General features: G+C 37.3%; 1 protein-coding gene across 6 annotated transcripts in view; it reads right to left on the bottom strand.

Annotated features, from left to right (window-relative positions):
• Nucleotides 1–1200: 1200 nt before the first annotated feature.
• The window catches only part of THOC2 (THO complex 2), a 49810-nt gene continuing 39320 nt past the window's right edge, over nt 1201–11690 (bottom strand). For 4 of the 6 annotated variants that reach the window (XM_041396321.1, XM_041396322.1, XM_041396323.1 and 1 more), the window contains 8 exons: nt 11349–11407; nt 9812–9847; nt 5703–5840; nt 5276–5345; nt 5040–5197; nt 4358–4434; nt 4209–4256; nt 1201–2059 (listed from right to left, as the gene is read on the bottom strand). In XM_041396321.1, coding sequence (XP_041252255.1) covers nt 4229–4256; nt 4358–4434; nt 5040–5197; nt 5276–5345; nt 5703–5840; nt 9812–9847; nt 11349–11407 — 566 coding nt within the window. In that variant the 3' untranslated portion in view covers nt 1201–2059; nt 4209–4228. Of the gene's footprint in view, nt 2060–4208; nt 4257–4357; nt 4435–5039; nt 5198–5275; nt 5346–5702; nt 5841–9811; nt 9848–10525; nt 11408–11690 lie in introns of those variants that run through there. The other 2 variants (XR_005952048.1, XR_005952047.1) reach the window with 2 other exon arrangements.

The following is an 11690-nucleotide window of genomic DNA, read 5'->3' as shown; positions in this document are numbered from 1 at the left end:
TTGGCCAGAAACTGTTGCTGTGCCCCCTCTCAGGAAATCAGGACATTGCAGAGCACATCCAACTTGTCCCAGCCACAGCAGAGTTTAATCCTTCCCTTCTCATTGCTGCAGTTTGCTGGGGGTGTGTCTGCACTGTCCAGACCCATGACAGGGTCAGTGTAACATCCCGCACCCCTTCTCCCCCCTGCTGCTTCCAGGGACTGCAAACACCGCACGGCTCCTGCAGGTGAGCACAAACGCTCCTGCCAGGACAGGCATGCTTCCTTCCCGCTGAATTCTAAATTATTGTTTCAGTTTCCCTGTCAGTGTCTGGGATCACAGGTGGGCCCCTGGTCTTTGGGGATCACGCTGTATTCAGAGACCCCCACGGTGACCCCCTTTGCCCAGCTCGTGTGGCAGCCCTGCCCAAAGCCCCACCTCATTCGCATGGCACTAAACCCCAAGGACTGGAGTGACTTTGATAGAAGCGTTTAATTTCAGACTGCCCCAATGAGGTAATTAAAAGAAACTGAGTATTTAGCTTAGTTACTCTTCTTTTTAGTAATTCTTTCTCACCTCCAATTAGCTGGGTAAGTCTCACCCAATTCTCTTCCCAATTTGTCTCTGTCTTTCTTCCACTGCAGGGCCAGGATTTGTAATCTATGATTCAGTCCGTAATCAGAACAAAAGGTAATCAGGAGAGTTTTACTGACCAAGTCTATAAGCACTAGAGTTTCTTAAGATTTAGTATTTTGAATACATGCATCAAGACATGTTTCCCAGATTACTGAAAGCACAAAGCACCAGGGATGCTCAGCTTTTGATCAAAATTCCCTTTATACTGTATTAAAAAAAAAAAATTTCACCAACACTCCAACAAACCAAAACCCCAAAATATTTAAGAGAAGTCCCTGTGTTTAATAGTATTAATATTTGATACAAAATTGAGATTTTTAATGGCTTTTGGACAAGGGACAAATGGCTCAAAAGAAAGGTGCAAACTTGACTGAATGCAGGAAGGCAAACGCAGAGCTCCCGGGAACCCCTGGAGAAGGGCAGCACGTCTGTCACTTCACAGCAGGCACCACACTCCAGAACCAGCCCCTGGCACCTAAAAAAGGGCAGGGACAGAGGGACAGGAACCACCCCACCATGATTCCAACTAACATCCAATTTTCATAACAATCCAGAGAAGTCATAAAGTGACCACACAGAGAATGATTTACGACCCATTGAGAAAACTATTGTTTATTTAGAAAAAAGGTTACACTGGTAGAATTTAGCAGATAAAAAAATTCTTTTTTTTCTTTTTTAAAAATGTCATTGTGAAATTTTCAGACTAAAGTTCAGCAATACAAAGCTCCTGTAGCTGTAACTGAAACTTAATTTATTTCAGTTTTGAAGAGAGCATTTCCAATCAATCTAAAAACAACATGACAAACAAAAGGTGTGACAAGGGACAACTGAGCACAGGTTTAGATTGGGATGGGACAGAGTTCATTCATTGTTTTTTTAAACAAGTCAACGTTATACACAATATACAAATAATCCCTAAGCATTGCATGAAAACAGTGCTCCCACTTAACTTCGTGTTTTTAGTTACCGATATTAAAAACAGGCCAAGTAATAAATAAAAACTGAGTTTAAATGAGGTAAATCCAAAAAGGTTCAATAACTGTTTATTTGTGGTTTTCAAACATCTAAAAGAATGCAATTTCAAATTGAAAGAATTACTACACTCAGGCAGTATTTTTGACAAACTAAAGTGGAACTATGTACACATGAAACCTCATTTGCACTATGGCAACTGTTTGTTTGCAGCACATTGTGCTAAAATATGGAATAGGTAACACTTTCAGCCAGGTACTGAAAATAAATGTGTAAGAAACTAAGCAACAAGTTAAAAATACAGTAATGTACAACTTAACAATTAAGTCCTTAGCATGGGGAAATAAAGCAGAGAACTGAATAATTTAAGGAGATGCAGATGGGTCCTCTTCATTCACAATTTTCTGTGCAATCTATACTCTGGAAAATACATTTCTGGTCACAGCTGGTTATCTTCCCATTTCAATGTCACCTGCAACAAAGGTGTACATAATTAGAATTAGGTGTTCAAATGAACACTAATCTCACAACTTCATGGAATTTTATTCCATTCACAGCTCAAAGAATGAGGGGAGAAATGAAACTATTTTTATCATCCCCTAACTCTAGCTTATTCCACAGCAAGAGCTACATTACTATGAACACTGCACTGCAAGTAGTGAAATACTAATTTAAACATACAAATAGGAAACAAGTAGTCACTTGTGAGGGTAGAAACTCCTTTAGAGGTGCAACCCCCTCAAAATCTTATTATCTCTAAATTAGGCAAGAAATAAATGCAATCAGACACTGTACATTAGGGAGAACAATATCAAAGATTTAACAGGAGGACAGGATGAGATTCCACAGCTGTGCTGCTATACAAAGCACTTTTTCATACTTCACTATGCACACAGTGGGGTGCTGTCAGTGTTCCAGGCCAGAAGCTCCAGCCCATTACACAGCTGGATGTGAATTCCACAGTATAACTGACATTTACCTGAGCACTTGTTATTTACACTCAGCAGAACATAGTTGTGCTTTTTTAGCTAATGACTTTATATCCTTAAATCCTCACTTTACACTGAATTGTTAGTCAAGACAAAACTTCGTATTTTATTATTAAAGAAGCTGTAAGTGCTCAGTAGTGAACTTTGTTTACCAAGACTGCCTTTTTCCTTTTGTTCCAAAGTAGCATTTAAAATAATAGGGAAAAAGCTGGGATTCCTCTACAGTGATCAGACAGTAACTGCTATGAAGGACAAAGAGTCAAGAAAATTCCAGCAAATTCTTTCCAGAGAATGCTCATAATTTTCAGTTTAAGACAATATTCACAGAAGTATCTTTTATTTCAAGAAGATAAAAAGAAATAGTACTAAGAAGTAATTACCTGAACTCCCATCTTTTTAGCACCAAAGAGCAGCTGGTACCAGCACAAGCTGTGTTACCCAAACCCCTTCACTCAGGTGTCCTCAACCACCATGGCTGAATGAGCCTTGACAGCAAATGGAACATGAGATCCTTTTTCAAATAATCCCCCTTTGCTCTGAGGTCACAATCCAGGAGTGGAGACTTTTCTCAGACACTCAAAATTTTTTTTTCCTTTCCTTAGAATGTAAAATTGTACACTGCCTTATGTATAAAGATTAATAGCAGTCTGTGACTAAAGTTGGATAGATCAGGTGAACTAATTTAAGTTCACTGGGACACTTTCCTTCCCAAATAACTGAAAACAAACATTTCAAAACTTCTAAAATGGCTCAATGTAGAGGAGAAAAAACCCCTGCCCTCATACCCATAAAACAAAATTTAGGTGCCCACATGGCTCCACAGGTCTGAAAAAAGCCCCAACCATTCAGAGCCCCATCAACTACAAAGAACAAAGATTTTTCCAGAAGATTCAGTCTGAATAAGGGTTACTCAAAATACTCTGAAGTTTCTTTTCTTTCTTTAAATAGTCCATGTTTCCATGCCAAAGTTTTCTTTTATCTTGTTCCTCACATCAGACCAGATAAAAGATGATGCAGAGACAATGAGCTGACCAACTGCACTATGTAGCATTGTGGTTCAAAACAACTGCTTTTGCTGAAGTAAGATGAAGATACAAAACTTGAGTTTGCTACATATTAGGGAAGATTTTGCTAAGTAGCAGGTAGATTATCAAAGCTGATGACTACCAGAATTACATAAATCCACCTCTGCTTTTGTATGGCCACTTTTCCTGGAAAAAGCAATAAAGACGCAACTCCACCAAGCACTGCTGACACGCCACATCCCCCACCTCTTCTTTTTTCCACCCAAAAAAAACCTGAGCATCTATATCATTCTCTGTAATGATGATAGGAATGTATTTTTCTCCTCAAGCAGTAATAAAAAATTTAAAATACTAATAATATTTTTAAAATATAAATAATAGTAATATTAAAAAAACCCAACCCAAAACCACCCATACGCACAAAAAACCCCAAACATGAACCAGCATCAATCAAAAAAAAATCCCCACAAAACAACCAAAACCCCCCCCAAAACACCACCCAACTACCCTGGGTGATTTTAGGCTGTTTTGTCTGTATATCCATTACCAGTCAACAGGACCCACGGGAGATACCAAATCAAAGGAATTAATTAACAAACATTTTTACCTTTCCTGAAAGAATCTTCATTATCTATGCTTGTCTGAAGATTTATGAGTAAATTCATTGTTAAGAAAAAACATATCTATTTTGCCACATATAATAAAAGGAAGCTCATTTGCAGAAATTTTCTGAAATGTCAGTGTTTAAAAGGATATTGTTTCTTTTCTTCTTTCCCCCCAGTACTGTCCCGCTTTTCCTTCTTCTCTGCTTTTTCTTTATCATGTCTTGATTCCTTTAAAAATAGACATATGGAAAAGAGCTTATTATGGTACCCATTGTACAGGACATTTAGGAGGACTGTAATATTTAACATTATAACTGGACATAGCTAAAAAAAATCATCACTCAAAATGACAGTACTCGGCTTCTGTGATTTCTGAGAGTATTTTATCTTTCTCACCCAGTTCCCTGGCAAGTGCCAGCAGCAGAGCTGCAACTGAGAACCACAGTTTGGTGAATACAACTGCAACATACCTGCTTTCACCAAAAGAAGCTGTGCTGACACATGCATGTGGAAATCTGAATTACAGGCTAGTTTATATGTAAGTTATGAGCAGTCTGCAAATATTTTAGATTATTCAGAACCTTTAAGTTCTGAATTTTCCTGGCTACTGTCAAAATGAACTAGTCCTCCAAACTATCCTGCTCCTGCCAGGAGCGACTGCTGAGATATTTAAAGCCACAAGATATGAAAAGTTGCAGAAGCATTTTCTTACACATTCACAGCATATCTTTTAAATTTAGGCCATAAAGCAGCAATAAATTTTAGGAAAAAAATATCAGCTTGTTCTATCAGCAGCAACAACAAATAAACAAGAGGAGATTATGTTATTTTACCTTTTTGCTACCAGAGGAGCTCTTCTCCATCTTTTCTGCCTTGATTGAATCACCTTTCTCTTTTCCTGAAGACTTTGACTTGTTTTTCTCCTTCTCTTTTTCATTTAAGCGAGGGGAATCAGAAGGACTTTCACTTTTGCTGTGTTTTGAAGAACCAGCTAAAAACAGAACAGAAAGTTGTAATTCACAACAAGTAAAAGCCTGACAAACACTCACACAAAAAATAAAATACATACTTGTGCCATTTTCCTCTTTGCGTCGTTTAGTTGAATCCTGTGGTACCTCTCGGTCACTGTTTGAATGATCCTGGCACCAAATACAATTATGCAGATGTTAGCACACTAAAACATACTCCTGAAGTAGCATCTGCTTGTATTCTAATTTTAGAGAACTAATATTCTAAGTATTCAAAAATAACTGAGGTGTTATGTCTCACGTGAAGTTTCTGGAGATCGGTTTGGAGGGAGAAGAGGTTTGAATGCATTACTGCAAACCAACCCTTGAAAGAGTAACAGAACAAAAAAGCCACCTCTGATATAGATCACTTCTGCTCAAATGGGCTGTACAGCCAATTATCACTGCAATTACTGCAAGGGCTTGGAACAGAAAACTTTCCAAGGACATACCAACTGTCTAAACTAGTTCATTAAAAATGTCACCAACCCTTTTTCGATCTTTCCTGTCCTTTTCATCTTTCTTCTCTCTCTCTCTGGATCTTTCCCTTGACTTGTCCAAATCTTTCTTCTCCACTTCTCTCTCCTTACTCTTGGACAGTGCTGGAGTAGTGTGGTTTATGTAGTGCTGTTAAATTAAGGCAACATCACCAAATATTAATATGTATTTCTATACATGTAAATAAAGTCTTATTCTAATATATCAGACCGAGCTCAAATACTAAGCATAATTTATTGGCAAAACAAAGAGTGATTGAAGACATGTTCAAACTTGTCATCTATAATTTAACCTACAGCTTATTTACTCAATTCAAGAATATTTTCTCTTAACTGAAACATTTATATTAACTACAGACAACACTGTTCACCAGGACTGTTGGATGCAAGACCACAAATCAGACACGGGGCTACAGGAACAGGATATGAACGTTACTGGACTAAGTTAACGCCTGGAGTCTTGCCCAGAGCAAGTGAATAGAATCAGCTGCTTAAACAAGCTATAATTTATTCTTAAAGAATAATATTCATCAACAAGTATTTAAGACAATACTTTCAATAATGCCTTTTAATCTAATTTCTAACCTCCAAATGAGAAAAACAGCTGAACATAGAAAAGAATTGTTCTTTTCTCTAATATATTCTAGATTATTATTCCACTCTCTCTTCTAACCAATTCTGGTAAGCTCCATAAAACAGGCAGCATATCTGTTATATAAATATGGATACATTACAGTAATTATATGCCTTTTTAAAAACAATTATATAGTTAGATCTAAAAAAATATTAAGCGCATATTTTAAATTAAAACCATTTCCCTTGCTATTTAACTTACATCAGCACATGGATTTAAACCAGTATACTTCATTCTTTCCCCAGTTCCATAAGTTAACAATTTTATTTGGGGACAAAAATATCTTTATTAAAATGTGCTCTGTATTTCTTTTTACAGAGACACCTTACTTAAAAGGACACCAACAAAAGAGAAAAGTGGAAGATTAGTTTAAAACAATCAAGATATCACTTGAACCGAACCAATTAGTGTTTCAGCTTTCAAAATTTAAGTAATCCTGTCCTCCAGTTTCAGTAAATGTTTAACTTACCAAAACCTGATGTTAGTGATCCTATGTTAAAAGTCACACTGACAAAATTTAGGTCTCTTTCCTTTCATTTCACTGGAATTTTATTCTCCTACAACAGACTGAACCTTCAGCACTTCTTGCACTACGTACTTCTTTTTGCTTTTCACTCTTCTTATTAAATTTCCTACAATGCCATTCCACAAGTAAATTTTTTCCTGCTCTCTTCTTTGCTGACAATGACATGCAAATATGTTTTCTCCAAACAGCCCCATTCAGTTGTCTCCTAGAGCTGCTTTCCACAGGAGAAAAAAGCAACCTCATAGCTCTGCTTTCTCCTATTCCATTTCTCGTGTTCGCATGGCTGTTCACGACAGACTCCAGTGCTCCTCTACCACTGCAAAGCAGAGTTTTGGGAAACTACAACCACCCTCCCCCACCTCCTTTACCATGCTGCCAGCTGATGACACATCAAATTTTGGGCGCTTTGGTGTGGTTTGTAACTTGGACAAATGCCAAAGCAAAAAAAAAAAAAAAAAAAAAAAAAAAAAAAAAAAAAAAAACAAAAAAAAAAAAAAAAAACAACCAACAACACCTAACTCAAGTCTGGCACCATTTATTTTATAACCTGCAGTGCAAACCAGTATTTCCATTGTCTGGCTCCAGAAACTCAGCAAAGTCAGGAATAAAGAGAGTCTGTAAGCAGACAACAGCACTAGACTTTTAACTTTCACTGGAAGCTGAACTCATAAATCTTACACGCATGTGAACATCCCATCCCTTCCCCAAGTAAGTACATGGAAGTAAAGAACATTTAACTTGTCTTACACCATGTACAGGGAACACTCATGAACTGCTTTAAGTCTGTTAGAATGCCACTGAAGAGTGAAGATTAGTTCATTAAGTGAGAAAGATTAGAACATTTAGAAAAGGAAGGAACAGGTTGGACACCCCCCAGTTCCCAAACACTTAAAGAATAACTCCATTAAAAGGTCACACAACTGCAATACACTTCCAGCTAGTCTACACAAACACATTACAGTTAATTGTAAAACATAACTTTTCAAATTAACTAGAACAATAAATCTGTTTACTGTTAATTTGATTACAAGTAATTCCACTGCTTAATTGAATCAATGTGCTAATAAGTAAAATAAATATTTGTAAATAAAACTTGAACTTAAGTAATGAAAAAATAAGCAGAATTTCAATTAACTAACTGAATCTTGACTCGTATAGTAAGGAAGGGAAAAGTGAGATTTTACAGATTCCCATATACCACCCTTCAGGTAGAGGTAAGCTCAAGACAAATACTATAGTTTTTTAATTTAAAAAAAATACAAGATATGATGATTTATAAAAGTATCTATATTCAATCTAGAGACACTGCAGTTTCATCAGTGGTAAGACTAAAGGATGTTTCCCATATACACTATCCCTATAATCAGATAGAGTTGGTATTGGAAAAATTCAATTAAAAACAAAAAGTCCACCTGCAAGTGTCCATTAAAGAATCACAGCTACTTTGATTTAAAACGCACAAAGTGTTCTGAATACTCTGCATAAAGATAACTACAACTAAAACAACAGTGTAAATACAGAACACGGAAATCCATAACACATTTTTAAATTAAGTGAACCTAAGTAATCCTAGGTGAATCCAAAAAGTATCCAAAAAGTCCCAATGGCCAGCATTTTCCAAGTGATAAACCTTTGTGCAGTTTAGTTACACACCAGTACTGACTGTGAAATCAAAGACTAACAGCAACTTTAGAAGATTTGTCACATGCCCTGATGCAACAGCAGGTGTGCAGTGGCTGTGACTGTTACTGTACAACAGTTACAACGTGCTTGACTTCTAAAAAGAGCAACAAAATAGTTACAGAATCTGACTAAAATACAATATTCCCAGTGCTTGTTAGGCCACACCCAGAATATTGTGCTCAGTTTTGGTCCCTGCTATACAAAAAGGATGTGGACAGCCTGGAGATGGTGCAGAGAAGGGCCACAAAGGCTGTTCCAAGGCTTGGGAAGGCTGACATGAGAGGGAAGGCAGGGTGAACAGGGTTTGCTCAGCCACGAGAAGGTGTAGGGGAGACCATAGCACCATGTCCCTGTATTTAAACCAAGGGTGGCAACCAAGGGAGATGCCCTTTTAACATGGGAAAATACTGGGTAATGGATACAAGTTACTCCTGGGAAGATTGCCAATTGGACACAAGAGGGGAACACTTCACATCAAGAACTATCAGCCATTGGAGCATCTCCTCAGGAAAGTGATGGATTCCTCAACACTGGACACTTGTACGATCTGGCTAGACAGGGTGCTGGGCCAGCCTGCCTCTACCAAATTTTTGCCAAAAAGGTTGGACTAGCTGATCCCTTCCAGCCTGGGATTCTGATTCTGGGAACTCCTGAGAGCATAGTATCCCCTCTCCTAAGATAATGAAACAGAAGTGAATTTACAGGAAGCAAATACACAAAGATGATCATTCAGGAGGCTGTCTCTGATGCTCAGAAACACAATACTGTAGTACTAGAACATGAATACAGTTGTAAGGAGAAAGAGTATTAATAGTCCAGAGTCATCTCAAATATTCTTTAACTAACTGCTGTTCTTTAATTGGTGTATTTAAAACCCCTCAAACAACTCTAAAACTACTTTAGCCATTCTATTAGCTCTTCAGCCAAACAAATGGCTTAATCATAAGGACATGTCTGTGTATCCAAAAGTTTTAGAGAGGAATAGAAGAGACACTGACATATGACATCTCTTCAAAATATTGACAGAAAGGTAAATTCAGGGGATTTTTGTTATGTTGCTTCTCCATTATCAACTTTATGTCCTGTACAGAGGATTTACACACGAGGACAAAAAAAACCCCATCCCTCTATTACTATGCTAGTATTTACTGGAATGGAATTTGAATTTCTGATAGGAGTTTGCCACAAGAGCAAAAGTTAACTTCTCTCTGCAACAAAACACGAAAATCAACTTGGCTGGTTTCTAAAAGATTCAAACCTTTGCTGAAGAGTCCTTGAGTTCGTTGAGGTTGTCCTGTAGAAAATGAACGGAGATGACACGTGAGCTGGAATAGTTTTCAGAAACCAGAGGGACTTTGGGAAGCACGGCCGTGCCCTTGAAACAAAAAACAGCTACTCCTTCTGGAATAAATCTTATGTTAATACCATACTTTGAATAAAGCTAGAAACTGAAATACTTTTTAAAAAGAAAGTGGGGGTGGGGAAAAGACAGTCATTATCTATTCTCTAGACTTTGCTACTAAATCAACTACAAAATAAGTCTACATCTAATTCTTCCTAAAACAGTGAATACACACTCTCCTGGCTAGACAAAAATATAAAGAAAAAGTAGTCAGCTCTAAATACAGCTGAACAAGAGGTGAAACAGGTTTAAAGTACTTGTAAACCTGTATCTTCTCCACTTTCAGTTAAATGTGGTAGAAGTCACTCTAGAATGACCTTAAGCTGCTGTTTATAAAAAATGACATCTTTGAGTAGTTATCACTGTCACCTGTTTCCTCAAAACTAGTAAAAGCTATTTGAATTCTCCAAAATTAAGTTAAATATTTTAAGTAAATCTTACATAGAAAAATATGTACTTTGAAAAAAACGGAAAAAAAGAGAAGAGCTTGTTCTAAAGTTGGTAAGATGGTGAAGTTTAAAGACCCACATAATCCATCACAGTGCTCTCGATGAAGTATTGGTAACTTACAGTTTTAAATGTTCAACGTACTGCAAATTCAAAGATTCCATGAATATAGATGGCTTAGAAATAATATAAATATGGAGCAAGGAATGGCTACCCTGAGTCTTCAAGTAGGCTACGCCCATGGTTTTGTGCTGCGCTTGAGTGCTTGGGGTTTCTCTTTGCTGGGTAGGAGGCTTGGTGGCCACATCTGGTTTTATCGTAACGCAGGGCTCAACATGGTGGGAACCCATTGGAAATAAACAAACCTCGAAGGGAAGGTACAACAGAAGCTGCATGCGCACTGAATATACACAACTACAGGAGAACTGATCACCAAGGAGACTTTAAAATGGAACTCCTTTCAAGACTCCTCCTTAGAAGGCACATATCGGTATGATGCTCATCAAGAAGCCTGATGAATTCAGAGGTATCGTACATCCCATATCATCCAGGAATCTTCAGTGCTACAGATTCTTCAAAGAAGTGCAGAAAAATATGCTCCACTCTGTTGCAAAGACTCATTTGCTTGTAGCTACCATTGCACTCCAAAAAAACTGACTGCTTAAAGCAATGAGGCACTTCTGTGTAAAAATTCTCTTGAAATTTCCAAACACTATTTTACAAAATTTGTGCTAGGTCCTTGAAGCATTATTTTGGTTAATTAAAAAATATTTTTATAGAAAAAAAGACAGTCCGCCAATAAAGAAAAGGAATGCATTTTCTAATGCAACATAAAACCTCCAGTGGTTCCAGTGTATACTTGGCACAAAACTTGAAGGAAGTCGAATACTGGCATCCCAAACTTGTGAGCCTAACATGGGTGCTGCCTTCCTCAGGCTATACTAACCTTTACTGTTGAGGAATGTGATGGAGAAGAATGTGTATCAACTTTGCGGCGTTTTTGTTCTGAGGAAAGAACAGAACAATGGCATTATTAAAACAGTTCAAAGAGTTTCAGAATGAAATAATACAACTTTGTGAAGTACCAACACAATCACAGCTAGATTTCTTACCACTATGTGAATTTTGTTTTCCTGAAGCTATCTAGAGTTAGCAGCATCTTTATGACTTCGACTATCTTTACAAAAGTTTGCAGCGAAAGTGTAATGTGAACAAACTGCTGCAAAATTATGCTCACTCCAAACTTCCATTTTATACAAGTCAGCATCTGAATTTCAGAATTTCCATG

This window comes from Onychostruthus taczanowskii, unplaced genomic scaffold (assembly GCF_017590055.1).
Source record: "Onychostruthus taczanowskii isolate IOZ18803 unplaced genomic scaffold, ASM1759005v1 scaffold13, whole genome shotgun sequence".
Classification (NCBI taxonomy): Eukaryota; Metazoa; Chordata; class Aves; order Passeriformes; family Passeridae; genus Onychostruthus; species Onychostruthus taczanowskii.
This window is presented reverse-complemented; position numbering and strand designations above follow the sequence as displayed.